General features: G+C 38.4%; 1 protein-coding gene across 1 annotated transcript in view; it reads left to right on the plus strand.

Moving 5' to 3' along the window:
- OTOGL (otogelin like) overlaps window positions 1–23,483 on the plus strand; it is a 94,639-nt gene that overhangs the window by 54,296 nt on the left and 16,860 nt on the right. The window contains exons 29-43 of the mRNA XM_030479564.1: window positions 1,000–1,116; window positions 3,764–3,920; window positions 4,439–4,465; window positions 7,584–7,751; window positions 9,369–9,647; window positions 9,958–10,075; window positions 11,321–11,400; window positions 12,305–12,571; window positions 14,283–15,190; window positions 15,862–16,039; window positions 16,931–17,073; window positions 18,483–18,506; window positions 18,640–18,732; window positions 19,390–19,579; window positions 23,162–23,376. Coding sequence (XP_030335424.1) covers window positions 1,000–1,116; window positions 3,764–3,920; window positions 4,439–4,465; window positions 7,584–7,751; window positions 9,369–9,647; window positions 9,958–10,075; window positions 11,321–11,400; window positions 12,305–12,571; window positions 14,283–15,190; window positions 15,862–16,039; window positions 16,931–17,073; window positions 18,483–18,506; window positions 18,640–18,732; window positions 19,390–19,579; window positions 23,162–23,376 — 2,964 coding nt within the window. The remainder of the gene's footprint in view (window positions 1–999; window positions 1,117–3,763; window positions 3,921–4,438; window positions 4,466–7,583; window positions 7,752–9,368; window positions 9,648–9,957; window positions 10,076–11,320; window positions 11,401–12,304; window positions 12,572–14,282; window positions 15,191–15,861; window positions 16,040–16,930; window positions 17,074–18,482; window positions 18,507–18,639; window positions 18,733–19,389; window positions 19,580–23,161; window positions 23,377–23,483) is intronic.

The raw sequence follows: 23,483 nt of genomic DNA on the forward strand, positions 1-23,483 counted from the left end.
TGTAGGCAGCCTACACTCAGCCAGACTTGACACTTCATCTATCTCTGCAGCAGGAATTAAAGATATTTTCAGAAAGGACCTTTGGCCTTCATAGAGATGGATCCTGGTCATCTTTTCTGCAAAATCTAAGTACTGCAAAGGCGTATTTGATAGCTGGAGGCTTAGAACTCAACTGTGCTACTGGCAAGCATGCTTGCGTTGGCACCGTGAAGTGTGGGATGCTTCCAGGGTTTTTCCCTCCTGGGAGTGGCAGCATGTCCCCCCATGGCCACATCCAAGGATCTGCGCATGAGGGTAGTGCAGGAGAGCCCCACTGCACTGTGGCTGGGGCTGCATTGGAACACCCCAATGCTGCCTATGGATCCACCACTAGCCCCTCCTGGGCTTCCCTGCTGCACCAAGAGAGTATGGTTTTGGATGAGCTTGTGTTTTCTGAGCTAAGTGTTGTTATATTTTTTCTGTCCACTTGTCATAAAGCGGACAAGAAAGACTGTAAGAGAGGGAGTTGTAACTCAGCCATCTTTGAGTTATCATGATGATCTTGGATTCTGTCTTTTTTAATGGGTTGCACTCTTCCTACTGCTGCTTCTTTATTTGAACTTACAGGGCTAAAGCCATCTGTAGTGTGGCTCCATTTAAAGTCAGTGCAAAACCATCAGGGGTGGATTTGGACCATGTATTTGTTTGTAATGTTACAGTTGGTTGCTCTGGTAATGATTATAATGTGTCACAAAGAAAACATTTTGTCTTTATGTGCTGAGCAGACAACAGGAACATTTTAGTACTTCAGAACAAAACACAAAGATTCTTTTTTTGTGCAAATGTTTTCAGTTATAACAACAAATCAGGAAAAGGGGGAGATGAAGTAGATAGAATTTAAGTTTTATTTTTGTTTTCTGAGTATGCAGGCATTGAATTATGTGACGCTATAATGTGCCTGAGTCCACGGTAAACACACCTTTGTATAAAATGTTTGTGGTGTTTTTGCTTGTTTTTAAGTGCAAGAGCCCAAATGAAACACTAAGATCATGTGAGGTACATCAGAGCAAGTTCCCTTATGCCAAAAAGGAATGCTCAATTTTATACAGTGATGTTTTTGCACCTTGTCGCAATGTGGTAAGTTTATTAAATATCCAAGATGTGTTTTTGTGTAGGAAAATATTAAAATTCCAGTAATTAATTTCTTCTTGCCATTCCCCTCAGTCCAAATGCCGTGGAAGATAGAGAGTAGAGCTCTACAAGTATCTCTATGTGGGTGGGCTATGTTTGTGCAGAGCAACTTGTTCCTTTCAAGGCTGGAGCCTAAACATACTAGTGATAACTGGGAGCCATCCAGTTAGTAGACTGGACAATAAGGGTTCTGTTCTCTTCAGGTTTTATTTGTATCTTTCATTTATACAAGTAACTAATTTTTTTTTTTTTTTTTTTTAATATATTGCATGATTTTAAAATAATAGTTTTTGTGATGTGCTTATCTCAAATGATTTTATTTCGTTAACTGTCCTGCTTGATGTGGAAAGAAATATGAGAGAGCAAGATTTCAGCATCAGAGCTATCGGTATTTTTAATTGGCTGACAGCTTATCATCTGCTTTTTATCAGAACTCTGAGGTTTGGTGTCCTTGTTTTCTCAGTACCCGGCTGAGCCTGAGACTTGAGTTACAAGAATGTCCTTAATTTCAGTCTAGACAATAACTTGTGCAGGAATCTTTAATTCCATTTTAGTCTACCCTTTGTTAACACAAGACACGCTCTACACATTTTTCCCAATATCTGATTTTAGCTTCCCAAAACTATTTAGTTACCAAAGATGCTTCTTTACACCTGTGCAAGTAAGAACCACTACGACATTTTGTCTCGCCCTCTTATTTTCCTTATGAGTATTAATACTAAATGAGATCATTAGATGTCCCAGCTGAACCTCCTGACTTTCAGGACTAAAGTTTGATATCAACATGGTTAGGAATTTGCCTGAGGAGGAGGTTGCAGTAGCTTAACATGAGAGATTTATTAATGTTGACTTTAGTTAGTATGTAAAGAATTTTTTGAGCATGTGCCTGAGAACATGGTGATAGTGTATTTTCAAAATGGAAAGTAATAAATAAAATGGAACTTTTGAGAGTTTTTAAGGAGCTGCATTATTATAACTCATGAAGAAAGATGTTTTCTCTTGAACATTCATTTTCTATATCTTATCCATGTTGTGATTAAAATTTGCAAACATTATGGCAAAAATTTAGCATAATTATGTTAAAAAAGTAAAGGTAAAGTGACCTCCTATTAAGGATGTCTGCAGCTGACTGGTGGCTGCATGGCTGGGGAACTGGGTGCCAAGCAAAAAAGCCCAAGCAGAGACTGATGCTTGGGGCATGGGAAGAACAGAAAGTGTAGTTGTGGGTTTCAGGATGTGCTTGGAGCAGCCTTCTTACAGTCACTCCTGCTGTGTGAGTGGTGGAGGATCCTGCTGTGCATGGAGGCAAGCTCCTGCCCACGGGGCAGGCAGCTTCAAAGCTCAGCTGAGGCTTGAACTCCTGATTTTCAGGGAAGCAAAACCTTGCATCTCTGGCTGGCAGCGACTTGATGGGTTGCAGTTTCCCAGCTGAGCACTGAACTCATCAAGGCTGAGGAGCCTCAACACTTGCAGAGAAGAAAGGCTTCCTCATAACTACTGAGCTCAGCAGGAGATTTGACCTGAGGCTCCCAGTTTGTCACAACAGCAGGATCTTGCTGACCTATGGGGAGATGCTGTCCTGCAGACATGAGAGACAGGTTTTTGGATCCAATCTGCTGTTTGGTGGTTTCTCATAGCAAAGCTATTGCAGCCATTTTCAATGGAGCTAACGCTCCTGCCTCCACACCAGTGCTGTCACTGTTTTCAAAATGAGAAAAAGGATGAAAGCAAAATGGCATCTCTCACCAGTGAAGGCAGAAAAACAGTCTTCATGTCCCTGCCAGCTTGTAGCAACTGCCAGCTGAAAAGCTGTCTGTTAGATAAGCGCTGCTTTGTTACTGTGATGGTATTTCTGTAATCTGACGTGTGGCATTTGAGGGCTCTACAACTGAGCTAGACCAGAGCCTAAACTGAAGAAAAGCATTGCTTTAAACATTCCATGTGCTGAGTAGTAAGAACACTGTTTTGGAAACATTGCTCAACGTTACAAAAAAGAAATAGTGTATCATGTGAAAACATGAATTAATGTGATAGCATTTTAGAGTGGGGATGTAGGTTTCTGATCTAATGAAGGTTTGCGGGCAAAGTATATTAAAATCTTTATAAGTGCCGGAATATTTTTCTGCAAAATATCACTCAATCTTTCTTTCACTGATTAAAGCTCCTTCTACAAATCATTACTTTAATTGCTTTATAATCAGAGCTGCAGCTCTCTGCAAAGACTGTTGTTATTCGTGCAAAACTGACAGGATAACTATAGATGGCAGTATTTGCCTTGTAAAAACAGAACTGCCAGCTTCAATATACTCTCCAAAATTGATGAACAGCAAGTGTGCAGACAGACATACTTGTTAATAGTCACTGACTGAAATTTTCTCTTGGCCTGTAACATAGGTACAAGGTGACCGTTCACAGTGTACTTTTTGTATAGGAATGTACCCAAACCTTAGAAAATACCTTATTTTTGTGTCAAATTCTTTCAGTTAATCCAGAGGTAGCGCTTCTGCTGAAAATGGTGCAACAGGAATTTGTACAGCTCACGCAATTCAGTCTCCAACCCTCTCTTTCTTTTATTTATTTATTTTTCCCCTAGATTGATGTGACTTCTTTTGTCAAAAATTGTCACACAGATACGTGCAACTGCAATCTTGGTGGGGACTGTGAGTGCTTGTGTACCAGTATTGCAGCTTATGCCCACAAGTGCTGCCAGCAAGGAGCACCAATTCACTGGCGATCTCCTTCCCTCTGTGGTATGTACCTGGGCTGGCCTTACACCGGAGCTCATCTTTGAGGCATCTTTGGCCTTTTGCTGCCCAATATCACAAATATGACAGAAGCAGGTGGATAATGAGTGTCCTTCATGTTTTCCAAGCTATCTGTGTGTTAGCTCTTAGTCTTATACACCCAAATTTGCTGTCTTACCAAGAGGACTGCCTGGGCTTAGGATGTGCTAGCGCAGAGACTGTTGGAAAGGCACTGGTATACCAGATGTGGGGTATGTCCAGTGTTCTGTGTAGGGCTGCAAAGAGATTCAGTCCATTCTACTTTTCACAGACAGCGAAAAGTAGACTAATTCATGCTTTAGGTCTGCCGTCCTGGGACATCTGTTTAAATACAGCTGTATGTCACTAAATGAAAGCCTAAGGAAATAAAGTCACTCACTGAAACTTCCTCTGATGAAAGTGAACTTTACATTTTTAGGATGCAGATATGCATAGATTCTAATGTGACTTTGTAATAATAATGTGCTTGTTTTCATTTCTTTTAGCTTATGACTGTGATTATTACAACCAAGGTATGCAGCATTTGATATTACTATCTTTGATTTATCCTCATATTTATATACCTTGCTGAATCCACTTTTCAGGTTTTCTACTCTAACATCTTTCTTTCTGTATGATGCTATTTTGAAATGTTGATCTCTCCCCCTCCTCACTGATTTTCTCTTTTAAAAACAAATACCCAAGACATACTTTTCTTATATAGGTTCACTCAGACTAACCCTGGAAGAAAATATAGTTTGATAATTTCTCTCTTTCCCAGGTTAGGTTGAGGGTTTTTGTACTCCTGATTTGGGTATGTGAGTTTAATGAGCTCAGCAAGTTAGCAAAGCAAGTCCCCATGGGCCTTTCTGCTCTATGTCCAGGGACGGTGGTGGCATGGAAACAAATATCATAGTTGTAAGCAAAACAACACATCTGGCATCTCAGATGAAACGTGATACAGTAAACTGTGCCTATAAAACCCTTCACAGCTTGTGCTGAGAAGAATTTCTATCAGCTGCAGCAGTGTTGGAAGTTCTCTCTTTTCCGTTCTCCCCATTCCCTAGGGTTGGATTGCATAGTCACAATGCCTTGAACTCACTGGACCTTCAACTCCATTAAAAAGGAGAGGCGACTTGTATGAGCAGCCTGGAGCATTATATGTCATTTTGCAACATACTCCTTGTCTATTTAACCTCATTATATCATTATGTGACTTTTTCTTTCCTCCTGTTCTGCTATGGATATCTAAAATACTGTTTTTTTCTGTGCAATATCTCATGTATTACTTGAGATTTGTCCTATATAAATGTAGGCAATCCTGCACTAGTAAGGAATTCAAATACTGACGCACTAGTGTGCATCTTAGAAGGTTACACATGGTTATTAACATTTGAATTTTCACCTCATTGAACTAATTGCCTTTGGCAGGGGGAAATTCAAGTGCATTTCTCCAGAAATGAATGGTGTGGATATAATGCATCTCTGACGACACTGAGTTAATCAGAATTACATAAATCAGAGTAATAATTAATTTGGCATAATTTGGGGGGTAAAAATAAAAAAGCCTCAAAATTTCATGAACATTTGTCACACTATGCAATTATCTTCTAGGTTTTCATTCTGATGTGGCTTGCTTTGTTTTTCTTCTTCATTATCATATAAAAGACATTGCTCTGATTCAATTAAAACCTCGGTTGAATTAATTGATGGGCTTTTTCTTTGACTTGAAAAAGCCAAGTTTTAAAATTGCTTCTATTTTTAATGAGTAAAGGTCAGTGGCCCAGCTGTGTTGAATGATTTTAGTAATCTCTAATGTCTCAATTAATAACCTCATTGTATTCAACATGAGGGTGAATATATGTACCCTGCAGCACATCTTGGCAGTCAGGGAGAAGCAACAGCAGGATGTTACTTTGCATTTGTACTCGAAATTTAAGAACTGGGATCTACTATATTTCAAAATTGAAAGGTTACAGGTTTTTATGCATAAGCCTCACAAGTATTGTACTATAAAGGACAGTTCCTTAGAATGAGGAATTCTTAATTCCTGTAGCATCACCTCTTATATTTGGATACTATGCATGTGCTTTGTGGGGAGCAAGCTATTGAAAAGCAAGGGAAACTTTTCTAAATGCAATGAAATTAATGTGACTTTTGATACATCTGTTTTAGCGACTTGCATCCTATAATGATCATCATATACAGGATGAATTTTTCTCCTCCAAGGAGTCTGGCCCAGTACAGTAGCAGCATGTAGATGTGAGTGAGCAGCTGTGTGGCGGTTAGTTGCCTACCACTGTTAAGGTCAAGGATGGTGTTATGCATGTTTCCACCACCAAGTGCCAGCAAAACACCTTTTGGGACTAGGATGGCTCCTCTGATTCTCTTTTGTTCTGCACGACTTCAAACTGTTGAATCTTTAAGGAAACTTTATCAATTACAGCTCAGTCCTGCTTTTGCTCAAGTCCTAGGCAAAATGTCTGTTAATACGTAAGGATAAACATTAAATGATTTAGAATAAAGAGTCTTTTTAAGATAAAATTGTCTTGCCATTTCTTTATAAGTGGCAAATTCGTGGGTTTCATGTACATATGAGCTCCAACATAGCTTTCATATAAAAACAGTAGTTATTTTCAAGTAATTTTATTTAGAAATCAGTGCTTAACTTCTAGCTGAGCCAAATCTCACTATTAGGAGAATTCCATCCCTCTTGGAAGATTCATATTTCAAAGGAGCTGTCTTAGACTGGGAAGGGGTTCAGTCTTTTCACCGTAAGAATTAAAAGCTTTTACAAAATGTACACATTGTGTTTATTACTCACAAGGTAAGGTTTTAGAAGTATGCTGCTCTTGGTTCTTTTAGTGGGATGGATGCTATTGTATCTGGATGTATCCCTGTGAGCCTTTCCAGCCCAGCAGAAGTAGCTCCAGAGGTTTGCTGCAGGGCATGGTTAGGCCAGCTCTGTTTTGGCAGCAGCACCAGCTGAGACTGTTGTCACTTTTCTATTGGCATGAGCTTTTGAATGATGATGTGGTGAGCCAGACTGGAAAAATTAGCTGGTTGCTTTTCAGCTGGACCACTTCACTGCTGAAGCACTTAGGATAGCATAATAAACGGGGCAGTAAGGGAGGCAGAAGCAAGTGGTTTGTGGGAAAGATGAACTAGGCAACTGCTTAAGCAATATTGTGCCAGAAGTTGAATTACAGCCTTATAATTTGAAATCTGTTTTTGGGGTTTTTTTGTCTTGTAGATCTTAGAGTAGCTTCAGTGGCTAATTGGGAAATAACATTAAAGTTGCTCTGTTGAACTTTCAAATTATAGAAATAAGGACATGTAAAAGACTAAACACCATAAAAAAGCAGCCCAGATTGCTTTCTTGTACAAGTCATTTTGTAAGGACAGCTACCCACAGTTCTTTGTGCTCACTTTGTATCTGTTGTATTCTGGGCAGAAAGCAAAGAATAAGGGAGTACATTGAACAGATACAGACCTACTCCACCCTAATACCTTAAGGCATTGAGCTGTAATTCCAATGTATTTGATTCCAGGTGTGGTGAAATATTTAAGACGATATATCATGTTAACTAAGATTTTGTATGTTATGCAAGGAGGATTTTTCTTTTTCTATTTTGATTTTTCTCCCCTTAGGTCTTGGTGAAGGACCCTATATTTTGGCAAGTTATGGACAGAATGACACAATTATAGGAGCTAATGTATCTAGTAGAAGGATATTTCCCCTGCCTAGAGCTGGAGCATATGGAAATGTATTTTTCAGCTTCATGATAACTCCAGGGCTTTTCAAAGATAAAGATTTATGTAAGTGTTCTCAACAATTTTGCTAATGGCAATACATATTTTTCAAACTATATGAATGATTTTGAATGATTTTTGCTGCATCTTCTAAATCTTCTAAAATAGTCTAGATATTTTTAGTTATTGGAATAAGTGAGGTCGAAGCAGCCAATTTCAAAACTGAGGAATACTGGGGTTTTTTTAATTAAAAAAAAAAAAAAAAAAAAAAAGGAAAGCCCCACTGCCAGCTTTAAAGCTGACTTTTCAAAGATTTTTTTAGAAATATTGCAAAATACAAGTGATTAGAATTCCTTTGTGGAAAAAACCCCAACCAAACGTTAATTAGATTGTATAGCTGGAAACTGCAAAATTTTGCACATATATCTAGCCAGTATCAAAACTGAAGATAAATACAGGATATTTTTGCCTCTGGTAGAATCACTTCTACTTTTTTTTTTCTTCTTCTTTGTGACTTTCAGTGGACTGTAAAATGTTCAACTTAGAATAACCAGTATGTCTCCTGCATTGTCAGTAGCAGCATCTCCATACAATGTAGAAGATAGTTTCTTAGGTGGACTGCTATTCCTAAGCTCTACTTTTCACTTATCAGAGATGGATCCAAACTATGCAACCAAAAAAAAAAAAAGGTTTAAATACTTTTCCTTCTGTATGTACTTTGCTTTCTTCACATGAATTTGTTTGTGTCAATCAAATCAATATAGATTTTGTCACTGCTTTCTCAAAAAATTGAATTTGTTGGAAAAAATCCCAAACCCTGAAAAATCAAGATAGAGAAGGGCTGCCTTCACGGTAAAATTGAAACTATATTCACAAACAGTTTGCAGCTGAGAAATTAGGGTTTTAGATATGATTTCAAAATGAGAAAGTACATAGAACAGAAGAATGAATTGTCTTGTCAATTCCCCAACTGATTCAAAGCTTAAGTAAAGCATTCATTATACCTGTGCAGTACACAGGTAGTTTTCACATCTGTGAGGAATGAGATAGTATTGATCTACATTAAAGACACTTCAAGATTTTATTCAAGTTAAAAACCAAATACAAAGTCAGTCTTCTAAGTTCTTATTTTCAGAGAGGTTTCTTCACTTTTGATTTCTGGCATGGATAGAGCAAACAGAGGGTTGAGTCTTTTCTTGGGCCACAGGTTTTCTTACTGTATTGCTGGATATGACTGCGTGTAAAACAAGCCTGACCTCAAGGTGAAGTCAAGCACGTTCTTACAAAATTTGCATGATGTTATTTACTAATGAAAATTTGGTACAGCTGAACTGTTTGGTATTAGTCCTAATTCTGGAAAAAACTACCAGTTTGAGTTAGTCCCAATTTCAGACTCTTCATGAATCATTTCAAAGGCTGGTGGCAGTAGACTGAATGTAGTTTTGATCTAACTGATGATCTTTCTGCTAATTTCTGATTATGTGATCATTTGAAGTCTCCTTTAGACCCTGCATTTCTAACTTTTATTTTTTTGCTATTACATAAAGCTGAAATATTTTTTGTGAAAAGCAGTTGCTTAAAAGGGAGCCACTTAACAGACAATATATAGAATTTAATCTCACTTTAAAGTTGTTTTCTGTGCAAATCTTACTATTATTTTTATTTCCTTTCCTTTTGTGGAAGCTCTCTCTCTTGTTTCCCTCGAATCTGCTGAAAGACCAAACTACTTCCTGTATGTACATGACAATGAAACCGCTGGGTTGGAACAGTGGCAGGCAAGCGCCTCCTTTCAGAGACGAGCCACCTTCTTCCACCACCAGGGCCTCTGGAGTCCAGGGCTCAGCGCCTTCGAACTGCACAGTAAAAAAGGCTTTTTCATCATTCTCGCCTCATCTGGTGTTAAAGTGGCAAAGTATGATGATTCAGAAGAATTCAAACGTTTGAGTAGCTTTAGTATTGAAGGTAAATTTTGCATTTTGCAGTACCTTCACTATGTTTAACTGACTTTTAAGGTTTTACACACAGTATATCGTAAAAGTGAGCAGCTGTTTGTAACTTTGAAGTTTCAGTGTCTTTTAGCTCGATTGAATATAAGACTTGAAACTGATAATGAACAAAATCTCACCTATTCAGAAGTTCTCAAGAATTTCTCTACTTTGTTTTTATTTTTTAATTTTTCTGAAAACTCCATTGTACATTATAAAGAAAGACTATGAATTTATAGTTTATTGACTACATAATCAATAAATAATACCTTTTCCTTCTTTCTCAGAACTCAGTGCCTCTGTGCCTTATAGAAGAATGTGTGAGTGGCGATATGAATCTTGTGCTAATCCTTGTGTTAAAACCTGTAGTGATCCTGAAGGAATAGCATGTAAATTCCTTCCTCTGTAAGTAAAATTAAGCTTGTATTGCTACCCTATTGATTTGTGTAATAGGTATACCATATGCTTTCTAAAAATGACTGCAGCTGCAATATCCACTCATTTTTACTCATCCAGATTTCAGTATCACTCTTGTGAGCAACTCTCACAAGTCATGTGAAAACAATTGTAAAAAGCCTCTTGTTTCCCATGGTATAAATTCCTGTTTATATGTGACCTTTCAACACAAGAATAAGAAAGTCTTTACTTAGCCCAGGGGATTAGCTTCTGGTAGTGGCTGGGTAGAAATCTATTAAATTAAATGAAGGCTATATCCTTCTGTGGATTGATATTCACATCCTAAACCAGCATCCCACGATGCCATGAATGACTACATCTTTCTGGTGTTCATGAGATCAAAACCTGTAGGAACAGTAAGGGTGGACTACGCCCTCTCCTGTAAGAGGAGGGAACTTTATAATAAGAGATACTCATTGGCATGACATGAGGGATTTCACATGGCTGATGTTATCTTGTTACTTAGTAATAAGATTTCCTGTCTCCACGGATCTCCCCTGGCATGTCTGGAACCACAACAGACTAAAAAGCAAAATGCCTAAAAGCTCAAGGCACAAAATCTGGTGGAAAAGAAATGATATTTTGAATTTCAGGCGACCTCCTGAGACATATGCAGTTTATGATTAGGAATATTACCAATATTACTAATTTTCTCTGTAGGTATTCTTAGCTTTTTCCATATGGGCAAACTGGTAGTTAATGTCATGACCTTCTCATTAAAAATTTTCCCCAAATGAAAAAGGGAGGGACTATATGGACTTTTCTGTACTCTCCCATGCTGAAAATGCACAAGAATGAGACTTTCTATGGAGTCAGTCTGAATACTTTAATGTCGCAAATGAACATATCTGGGTAAGAAAGCGGTCTTGTATAGAAGTTCTTTGTCCATGGAAAACCTTTCTGCTGAGGGATCTGAACTTCCTCCTGTTTGTGGAAGCAGAATGGTCCAAAGCTGTCATGCTTGTCAGTCTATGCAAATAACTGATTATTAACAATTTAGAAACAGAATTGTGCTTTTCAGTGTCTTTTTGACCTTGAAATGCCTCAAAATGCTGTGTTCACCATTACAGTGGAAAGTTCTCTAAACTCTGATGGGGAAGATATTCAAGTGTTTCATTTTGTCAAAGTAAAATAAGTTAAAATTAATCTACCTTTCTACTGTGGCTATAGAATTAACCACGCACTGTTTTAAAGGGTTGAAGGATGCTTGCCATACTGTCCCAAAAACATGATCCTTGATGAGGTCACACTTAAATGTGTTTATCCAGAAGACTGTAAGTATACTTTATTATATTGGTCTAATCTTATAAATCAATCTAAAGATGCCTGGAAAAGTTTTAACCAATTGTACATTGTATTTTTTAATAAATGCTTTACTACTGAACATAGACTCTATTCTAAGTCATCCAAAACACATCTCCTACGTCCAAACAAGCCATAGCTAAAGTTGAGTTCTTTCTTTAACTTCTCTAATACTGTGTTAAATTTAACCTTCTGTGATGGTGTTATACTAATTGCAACTATATTTGACTATATGTAGTCAAATATATGTGCTAGTATATCATATGTATATAAGAGAAAGATCCCAAATGGAGGAAATACTGCTGTGGTGAAAATTCAGACTTTTCAGTTTATGAGCCACCAGTAACAAATTCAGTGCAACTATCTCATAACTTCTGGTGTGTGAAGACACCACATTATTTGCTTACTTTGGGGAAACAGTATTATTTTAACATAACAATTACATTTAATACTGTCTCTTACTTTATTTTACAAGTTTCAAATTAAATGCACTGGTTGATGTTTGCTAGTGCAAAGTTATCTCATAGTATACTACCTTCCAAAGATTTATTTACTCAAAATGTTTTACCATTTTGGATATACTGAATTCCCAACAGTATTCCCTTGTTGTTTCCATAATTGCTCTGCAAAATCAAGGTTTTCACTAATAATAAAAAATTTGCTACTTCATTTGCAAAGAAAATTAGAAAACCTCCTGAATCAGCTGAGTGTCTCAAAGTCATTAGACAACCTGGAACAACTGGCAAGTTATCTTCTCAGCAAAATGATGCTCTGATTTGCTAACATTTAAATGGGACTTGAGTAGAGATAGATGTTGCTATTTTGCTTTACTGATAATCTATAAAAGACAGTGAAACATGCATTTTTTCCTTTCAGGCATACCTGCGACACCTACAGAATCAGCAATTGGAACAAAATCTTCATTGCTAATGTCTCACACCGGTACTACCACAGAGTGTCCTCAGACACCTCCTTTAATTGTTACTTCAGGGACTAAGTCAACCCATGCTGATGTGACAGGCAAAATAACCATGAAAGCAAACACAACTTTTAGGGGAATGAATATGTCAGCACAGCCCATCACAGACTCTTATTCATTGGAAGCATCTAATGCAGCCATCTACTCAACGTTTTCATTATCAAGTACAGTGGAGCCTTCTAATGCACTTCACAGCACAGCCAGCCCTACTGTCCTTTCCACACTCACCTCTTCAATAGATTTTCCAACAGCTTTTCAAGCCTCAGCAGTCACATCATGTACTGTCAGTTCTACTGCATCTATAACTTTACCCATTACAATAGCAAGTCCAACCACCCCGCTCAGTGCAAGTCCTATTACAACACATTATGTGTTATTAACACCTACTTCCCTAGTTGCAGTTCCATTTCCACCTCAAACATCAACCACTGAGCTAGGAACTGTTCCCCCCTACCTCATCATTAATGACTTTAACCTCCAAGCCATCTTTTGTCACTTCTGAGCTGCCTCCAAGGATTGGGAAGAGTAGGAGTCCTTTAGTAAATCATTCTAAGGGAGCAGGAGTACCCTCTGAAGTGTCCTTTACTGCTTTGCTGGCTGGCAGAGCAACTTTCACAAGACCTGTATTTCTTCTAGGTTCACGGTTGATACTAAGCACATCTACTATATCTCCTATATCTGCTTTGTCTGTTAGAACTAGGTGTGGCATTGATCAAACTGCAGTTCACCCAATACCCAACATTTCTGTACTGACTTCAGCCTCTCCTCAAATTCTGACTACTAGATTTGCCAACTTTGAAAAAAGTTTTCCTCAACCACCATTTCATATTTTGAAACAGCAAACCCCTTGTCTAAAACTTCTCTGATATCATTAAATGCAAGTTCTTTAGCTAGTTTTTCTCCAAAGCCATTTTTATCTTTGGTGGAAATTTCAGTTCCCAAGCAGGCATCTCCTTTAATAAAAGGCAGGATTTCTGCTGCTCTCCCCATAGTGGCTGTATCTTCACCTCAAGTTGCTTCTCAAATTCCTACAAACACTTCTTGGGGTCCTTCTGTGACACACACAGTATCTATAACAGTGCATTCTCTGATTACCTCCTTGAAACTCAAAGCTATGGCAGATGTCACTGTTGCCTCCAAAAGTCTTTACAAAGTACCTTCTGCTGTTTCCACTTTTCTCGTCAATCCAACAATCTCTGATCTGTCTATAGCAAGTAAAGCCTCAGCAGAAGAAAAATACATAATCCACACTGACCCCTTTTCAGCATCACCCATTTCTAAAAAAGCTAATGAAATCCATTATGTCTATAGTCTTCCCTCTTAGGACATTGGTATTACCTCTAAATGCTATATTAATAACCACTTCAGAAATAACAGATTACCCAAGCTGTTCACAGACAGAAATGAAAACTGACCCTGTGGTACAAAGTTCAGGCACTTTCATTCCTAAAGATCCTTCTCTTTCAAGGTCGTCATCTTTATTTATTATCAACAAATCTTGCTGATATCTTGTTGTCAACATCAGTACAATTTTATGTGACATTTCCTAACTACAAGTTCTTCATTGATTCCCACAGTCAGTAGGACATCAACATTAACACAAAATATAACTGCTACCCAAACATCAGTTTCATCTTTGATACACAAGGAACCTCAGAAAGTCCAGTTATAGACTTTGCAACAACTTCTGTAGATTCTTCTGCATTCGTTTCAAACATAAGCCTTTCAGCCTTTCAGCAGTACTAAAAACATCCATTGTAATGCCCCCTTTGCTAATGCCTACAACTCCTGAAGCCACTTTAGAAAGCCAGTCCAGTAGGGACTCTATGTCTTCACCTCCTCCTAAGACCACTCGTATCTCTACTTTTTCTCTAGGAAAACAGAGTTCTTCGGTAAGTTCTTCAGAAGAAGATGGAACAATATCAGCCATATCTGCTGGAATCATCACTCAACCCACTACACCAACAATCAAGAACACAACAGTGAATGCTACATCCTTAAAAGCACCTTATATTTTTGCAAAAATACCATCTAGCTTTTCAGGCAGTTTTGCTTCTGGCACTACAGTAGCCTCTAGTATTACTACAAAAACCACTGATCCTTTTGTTGTCGATTTGGAGTTCCATATGGCTTCAGCTTCAGTTCCTACCACTACAGAAACATCCATGCATGTGTCACACAGATCTTTATTTACATCTGCAGTCACTCAGGCTTCACAGAGCACTAAAGAGACTCCAAAAATTATGATAATGAAAACAACTGGTACTACAAGTCCATTATCACAGACAAAGAGTACCTCACTTCCAGCTTCAGAAGTTAAATATGCAACCTCATTTGAAAGAACTGGGGATGTTTTAGAAAGTGGTCAGATTTCACATGAGCAAAGAAATGTTACCAAGACAAAGTCAACCACAACTGAGAAATCTTCCCTGTCTTATTTGACAGTATCTCCAGTTCAGAGTTCACCTTTCCCAAGAAACATAACCACAGTAAAAAATCTCTCTCTTTCTGGAGTCCCAGATGTAATAATATCAGATTGGTCGAATATCCCAACACAGAAAATCATTAAACCTTATTTCAGTTTAACAGAGCCCACAGAGCTTCAGACCAGAACTATAACAGATTTATCTCATTCTAGTGGTGGAATGTCTCTGCCTTCCTCTCCAGAGCCTGTGGAAACACAAAGTTCTCTGGCAAGCACAGAAACAATGACAGCTGTAGCTGACAAGGCTTCCCTTGGTACAGTGATGCATACATTGATGTCTACATCTTCTGAATGTGTGGTATGATCAGTTCTACTTGCCCCTATGCGTTAAAATATATATTGCTTTGCAGTCCATTCTGCTATGCTATGTATGTAATGCTGGAGCTTTAAATATCTCCTAATTCTGTTTTCAGCTGTCTGTTTTAAAATACTCAATTATTCTTAGATGACTGCAGTATCGCTGCTCCTATACTGCCCTAATATATTCTGCAACCTGGATTTAAGGCTTTTAAATCTATGTGCTGATTCTAGATAGGAAAATACATTTTTGAACTGCAGACAAAGCCATAATCCGTTGGATGTTTTTGCTTCTGCATAATCTCACTCCATCTTTCCTTTTTCCATTTGATTCTTTTTCATACAGTTTAAAATGATGGGAATGCATAATTCTGTATTTCTTAAAATGCTTCAGATTGTTGCTGAATATAACATGTAGCCTCAGTGCACAATGCTTTACATATAGAATATTCCACCAAAGCTAGATGGAACAGGAGCGGTGTGGGTGAGTGGATGTGCATCCTCGTCACCTGTGACAACCACACAAAAGCAATCCATTCCAAAATAACTGATGAGGAGTCTCTAGATATGCTGATTCTGTCTCAGAGCAGGGTGATGAACAAGTGATCACTTGGACTTCACAGGGGCAATGAATGTAAAGTTGACTACGGTTGTTTTTTCCTTATATGACAGCCAAGATACCTTGAACCTGTCGACAAATGTAGCCAGTATGTATGTGTTAATATGGGTTGGATGTTATACAACCTTTCAAGGAACTGCCTTAAGGATGTGCAGAAGCCAGACTGTGGTTTTCGCGGAATGCCAGTTCAAGTTAACACTGATAGTTGTTGCCCAGAATGGGAATGTCCCTGTAAGTCACTGTTTTATTTTTAAATACAACACAGAGCCTTGATCTGTAAATTTCAAGTAATAAATTAAGGTTTTATTACAGTGGGAATATGAGGTTGAATACTGAAACGAATTTAAAAGACTTGTTCATCAGCAAAAGAGAATGAAATATACTGAAAGTTTTGGTATCTTTGAATTAACATTCAAGAGAGTCAAAATATTTTCTTTTGAATGAAAAGATTGAAATGAAATCTGCAGCATGAACATCAACATATTCCAGCTGACTCTCTTTTCAGAATTTCTATCAGTGGAAATGTTCAGATTTCAACATTTTGTGAAGAAAACAAATTAAATACTGTCATTTTCTGCAAGACAGAACTCTCAAATTTCAGTTAGCTCTAACTGCAGTTTTTACTCAGAAACTGCAGAAACTGGCAGATGGCTGTCTGCCAAGGGAACAAAAAAGCCAAAAAGAAGTCATATTAATAACCTTGCAGCATTACTAAAACCCATATTGCACTTTTAAATATCTGTCTGAAGATAGGACAGATCAGTATCTTGTTATGAGTAGCTCAAAAATACATATATTTTAGTGCATGAATTTCATTTCACAATGTATGGATTCAATGACCTTGCCTGTAAAACATTGACTTAAGTGAAAATTTTCACCAATTTAAACTTTGTCCCCTACTCTGGGCGCACAGCAGTAGATTAAACTATTTCCACTGAGTAATGCAAGACACTTGCTTCTGCTTTTGGTTCAGTATGCTGGCCGCTGAACAAGGTCATCAGTATATATACATATATGAACATTTAGAGAGCGAGCAAGCAAATATTGCTAAATCGGAATGTTTTTAGAAATGCCCTGTATTCGGTTTTGTGGTAACCTCATTAAATGACAGTTCTTTTTTAGGTCAGTGTTCCGTACTGTCTGAGCTGAGTGTTATCACATTTGATGGAAACAACGTAGCCCTCTGTAATATGGCTTCCTACATTTTAGTCAAGTTACCAGGAGAAATTATTGTTGCTCATATTGAAAAATGTCCTGCTAATCAGGTAAGATTCTTGTATTTCTGCAATAATTGTAATAGTTTCTTGAATTTTTGTGTTATAAGACTGAAATTCTGCTAAATTTAATCAATTAAAAATTACAGATAGAAGCCATACCCATTGAAAAATGGCAAGTTATTTAATATTCAAGGAGCATGCTTTATCACACTCTCTAGATAAAAGAATTTTATCTCAGGTTAAACAGTAATTGTTGTATTATGTTATAAGGAAATTCAAACGTAAGTTCCTTTTAGATTACCAGGGTGACGCAGCTTCTGAGTCTGCATATCTCCGTTCAGGTTCTCCACCCACAAATCTTCCTGAGGACTTGAATTTATAATTTACAGTATGGTAAAAATACTAAAATACTTTGAATAGTCACCAAACTCTGTTGTACTTATTTTAGGAAGATATTAATGAGTTTGGATTAGCGTGATGAGTTGTTCTTTGTAGCTGTCTAAAGCACTGCATTGCCTACAGAGGGGATCCAGCCATTTTATTTTTAGACTGCCAGTTTAGGTCAGGTCAGTCTCATCCTTAGAGTCCTTACATACATCTCCTTTGTGTTGTCCATAGTCCTAATTTATGTAGCCCTTGAGCAACTGGCTTATATTTCCATCTTCAGTTTGTGGACAAACAAGTTCCTGATGAGGAACTTCATCAGGCTTCTTTCCTTTCCATCCCTATTTGTTCTCTTATCTACTCTCACTGGGGAACTGTACACTTGATTTTTAAGTCCCGAGTCTTACACTCTTTTAGAGGCTTCCTTTTAAATTGCTCCCTTCACTGTTTCTTGGTTGCAGTCTAAAGTTGTGAACGCAGCTCACAGAAGCAGATGAGCTTTGGAAGTCTGTAGCTGTAGTTCTCTAAGAAGTATTTTTTGAAAGGGCTTTGCAGCATATGCTAAATCTTGTGATGCTGGTAATGGGTTGCTCTCAATGTTAAAGCTGTTCATTTAAAAGCCAGCTAAGGTATATATACCATATGTGATATATATGAGCTACATCTTGTGCAGGAGGATGCCTTGATAAAGTAGCATTTTTATCAAAGTTAGGGCAGGGGATTTTATTGGCATATCTGTTGTACTTCTATGTGTTTTTAATTCAGCTTGTTCAGGTCATGGTGTTCTCTTTTCTGTCTTATTTTCCACATAAACCGCTTTGATTTACATCTTTAACAAGCAAATTAAGTTTCTAAAAATAGTTCATACAAAGTTCATAAAAATAATTCATAGAAAGCTGCATTAGCTGGGAAATGTGTATCTTTATTATTTATAAGGAATAGATTAATTAGTTCAATTATAAAGGTGGTCGTAGAAGAACTTAAAACAAAAAGAAAACAGTCAACTTATTTTTGCCAAATAAGAATGCTGTTGATTATTATTGCACTTCTAATCTCCTTTTAATGTTTTTCAGAGTGCAAATTCAATAAGAAAACTAGTGAGTACTTTTTTTTTTACTAATTATAAAATACATCATTCTTACACATCTTGAAAAAATTCCCTATGGCACTGGTACAGAATTAGGAAAAAAAAAAAAAGTAACTGAACTTGTTTGTCATTTTTCTTTTAAGGTTACCCCTGCAAGCACTTCGGGGCTCTGTTTTAAGAAATTAAATGTAACAACACGCACATATCAATTACTTATCAATCGTTTAGCAAGAAAAGTGAGTATATATCATGTGTGTAGCATGTGTACACTTAAAAGATAGCTGAGAGCCGTTATGTGGTAGAATGCAATAGATTAGACTTAAATGAATGTACTATAGGATTAGAACTACTTTTGCAGTTCAAGTTCCCTATAATTCATAGTATGCTGGAAGCAAAAAATCGATATTTCTGATACCATGCTCCACTTATATGCCATTTATCCAAAATGAAACTTCAAAGTTCTTTTGAGTTTTTAAAGAAGCTGCAAAAGCATTTATACTTGAGACTGTGGTTCCAGAAAACCCAGAGCCAAACAGAAATGTCCCAAAACATGATAAATACTTAAGCTGCCTTTCCTACTAGTAACAGGTCAGAACAGATAACTTTGAATAAATGAATGAGGGTGGAGGTTTTTTGTTTTATCATATGATATGTGATAGATAAGATCTATTGCTTCTGTAATTAGAAAAGATTTCTGTATCTTTTTTTCTTATGCCTACTTCATTTTCAGTTATATGAAATGGCACTGACAGGAAGCTCTGTGATTTAAGCACTGTGACTGTTATTGTATGCAGCAGAGGCTGTAAAAAATATCTTTTGCTATAAAGTGTAGAGACATAAAGTACATCTTTGCAATCTGCTTTTATCCCTAAAATGTATTTGGTTTATTTTAGGTAGTAGTGGATTCTGTAATTCAATCATTACCATTTTCAAAAGAAGGACTGAGTATTCAGGATACTGGTGCAATGTATGTTGTTAATACCCCAGCTGGTATTAGCATCAAATGGGCTCACATTACAGGCATTATTGATATACAGCATGGATTACACTCTAACACATCAATGAAGACAGAAGGACTTTGCGGTGAGGCTACAGTGGTGATTTTTTCATATTTAATAATTTTCCATTTAAAATGTACACCTGCCTTTTGTATCTGTGACCTGCTGTCCCTAGAGCTCCCCTTGTGACCCCCACTAACAAAGTGGGCTTGTGAAATTCTATTAATTAATGATAGTAAACCAGTAATTCTGTTTCAAAGCACTCTGCTTTGCAGAGCAAGGAATGATTGGTACATTGCACCTAATTAACTTTGAAAAACTGAACTCATCTCTGCCTGCATTTAAGAATATTGTTGAAGTCAAGCAAAGAAAAGGGTAAAATCTTCAATGGAGAAGTGGCTGCTGAAGAAGTTCAGGTAGTGACAGCATATTCCAGTGATTGTGGGAGAAAAGGATAACCGTCAGATGTTAGCAGTGCCAGCTTATTACTATACAAATACTGATTAAAGATGTATCTTGGGAATGGTCCAAGTCCCCCGAGGGTAGTGAATCCAAATTGAGACCTCTTAAGGTTGGATCTAGGGTCAAAAACTGTGCTGACATGTCTCAGACTTACAAGGATAGTAAATTTAGCATGTTTCAGGCTTCCCTCATAGCCTCTTTATAACTCTGCCAGTAGGAATTATATGGAAAAGTGTAAGCTGGTATCTGAGTCACTCTAAATCTATCATGAATGTTCATTTTCTGGTGCATTGTAATTTTACAGTCTACCCCATATTGAACAGGAAAATGATTTTTTTCTATTTTAAACTGCTTTTAGTTTTAAAAGCAAACAAAGCTATTCAGATATAGTTTAAATATACCTATAAACAAAATAAGTTTAAAATCAATTGGTGTGTTCTGCTTGAATGAAAGTTCTTCTAGATCTAGTGAGCAAGAAGGTGAATGCTGGCCCTGCATCTTTTCCCAGTATCACGCCATCTTCTCTATGCATGCTGAAAAAGATTGGGATGAGATGTCATCAAATGTAGAAAGGATTATAGAATAGTTACTCTTTGTGCCATGAAAAGATAGAGGAAGACTCTGCAGGCAAATCCAACTTCTGCTGTAAAGTGTTGCTCTACCTGATATTTTGGTACAAAGTCTGAAGCCTCTTTTAGTGCTTCTTTCCTATTAGAATCATAGAATCATAGAATCATAGAATCGTAAGGGTTGGAAAGGACCTTAAGATCATCTAGTTCCAACCCCCCTGCCATGGGCAGGGACACCTTGCCCTAAACCACGTGGTTCAAGGCTCTGCCCAACCTGGCCTTGAACACTGCCAGGGATAGAGCATCCACAACCTCCCTGGGCAACCCATTCCAGTGCTTCACCACCCTCACTGTAAAGAACTTCTTCCTTATATCTAGTCTAAACTTCCCCTGTTTAAGTTTGAACCCATTACCCCTTGTCCTACCACTACAGCCCCTAAGGAAGAGTCCCTCCCCAGCATCCTTGTAGACCCCCTTCAGATACTGGAAGTCTGCTATGAGGTCACCACGCAGCCTTCTCTTCTCCAGGCTGAACAGCCCCAACTCTCTCAGCCTGTCTTCATATGGGAGGTGCTCCAGCCCTCTTATCATCCTCGTGGCCCTCCTCTGGACTCGCTCCAACAGCTCCATGTCCTTTTTATGTTGAGGACACCAGAACTGTACACAGTACTCCAAGTGAGGTCTCACAAGAGCAGAGTAGAGGGGCAGGATCACCTCCTTCGACCTGCTGGTCACGCTTCTTCTGATGTAGCCCAGGATACGGTTGGCTTTCTGGGCTGCAAGCGCACACTGCTGGCTCATGTTAAGCTTCTCGTCAACCAACACCCCCAAGTCCTTTTCTGCAGGGCTGCTCTGAATCTCTTCTCTGCCCAACCTGCAGCAGTGCCTGGGATTGCCCTGACCCAGGTGTAGGACCTTACACTTGGCTTGGTTAAACTTCATGAGGTTGGCATAGGCCCACCTCACAAGCGTGTCAAGGTCCCTCTGGATGGCATCCCTTCCCTCCAGCATATCAACCGAACCACACAGCTTGGTGTCATCGGCAAACTTGCTGAGGACGCACTCAATCCCACTGTCCATGTCGCCGACAAAGATGTTGAACAGGACCGGTCCCAACATCGATCCCTGAGGGACACCACTCGTTACAGGTTTCCAACTGGACATCGAGCCATTTACCACAACTCTTTGCTTGCGGCCATCGAGCCAGTTTTTTATCCACCGAGTGGTCCATCTATCAAATTGATGTCTCTCCAATTTAGAGACAAGGATGTCGTGCGGGACAGTGTCGAACGCTTTGCACAAGTCCAGGTAGATGACATCAACTGCTCTGCCGCTGTCCATCAGTTCCGTGGCTCCATCATAGAAGGCCACCAAATTGGTCAGGCAGGATTTCTCCTTAGTGAAGCCATGTTGGCTGTCACCAACCACCTCGTTGTTTTTCATGTGCCTTAGCATGTTTTCCAGGAGAAACTGTTCCAAGATTTTGCCAGGCACAGAGGTGAGGCTGACTGGTCTGTAGTTCCCCGGGTCTTCCACCTCCCCCTTCTTGAAAATGGGGGTTATATTGCCCTTCTTCCAGTCATCGGGAACTTCACCTGACTGCCAAGATTTTTCGAATATGATGGACAGTGGCTTAGCAACTTCATTCGCCAGCTCCGTCAGGATCCGTGGATGGATTTCATCAGGTCCCATGGACTTGTGCACGTTCAGGTTCTTAAGATGGTCTCGAACCTGATCCTCTCCTACAGTGGGCCTAAGGTCTTCGTTCTCACAGTCCCTGCATTTGCTTTCCAAGACTTTTGTGGTGTGGTCAGAGCATTTGGTGGTGAAGACTGAGGCAAAGAAGTCATTAAGAACCTCAGCCTTCTCCAAATCCATGGTAGCCAGTTCTCCTGATAGCTTCTGGAGAGGGCCTACATTGTCCCTAGTCTGTCTTTTATTTGCTACGTATCTATAGAATCCTTTCCTGTTATCTTTTCTCTGCCATTTGTTCCTGTCTGGGGTTTGCCTATCCTCTCCCTCTCAAACTGAAAAAATTGTGGGACTATGATGTGGCAAAATGGCTTTATTTTTGAAGCTGTATTGATTCTGCAATTCTTTAGCATTGCCCTACAAATTCTAACGCCAGCACAGTTTGTAGGATGGCATTAGGGCAGCAGCAAGAAGCAGAAGTATTAAGAATATTAGAAAGTGGTGCTGCTGTCAAATGCTCCTTATGCAAGTACCACTTTTCTGTGTTTCTCCATCCTGTCTGAGAGAGTAACAGCCTGTCATGCCAGGCTAGCCCAGTCCTACAAGGGACCCTGGAGAGTGTCAGAATACAGGGCTGGAAGCATGAAGGCAAGCACTTACGGTGTGGTTAGCAATGTGTAAGGAAAGTGAAAAAAGGATAAAGGAACTTTGGTTGATTAGTTGCTGGGATGTAAAACACTGTTATGAAGATTAAAATTTTGGCATTAAAGACTTGTTATGTGCTTATAGGAAATATATGTTTTCATTGATGAATCAACAGAATACATAAATTAATGAATTCAGGTAGCCAGTGGATGTCAGGGGTTTAGATGGAGTGGTTTTTTTCAGTGGTTTTCTTTCCCAAAGGAAGTAATATGGCATGTTTGTTTGTGCTCTGTCTCCAGGGGTGTGTAATGGAGACCCTACTGATGATCTGAAAATGCAAAACAGGACCATAATTACAAATATAGAGGAAATCGAAGTGTTCATTAAGAGTTGGGAAATTGAGAAATCACTTGATGTAACAACCAGGAGGCCAGTAAGAAACTGTACTGAAGATAACTGTACATACTGTATGGAACTGTTAAACGGGAGCACTTTCATTCCTTGTCACAAGAAAGTGAGTATGAAGATCAGAGAAATTCCAGGTGCAAATTAAAAAAAAGATTTATAGTTCAGCAAAAAGCGAGAGAGCGGTGTATAGTTTTTTACGTATTACTTATTTTC

This window comes from Strigops habroptila, chromosome 3 (genome assembly GCF_004027225.2).
Source record: "Strigops habroptila isolate Jane chromosome 3, bStrHab1.2.pri, whole genome shotgun sequence".
In the NCBI taxonomy this organism is placed as follows: domain Eukaryota; kingdom Metazoa; phylum Chordata; class Aves; order Psittaciformes; family Psittacidae; genus Strigops; species Strigops habroptila.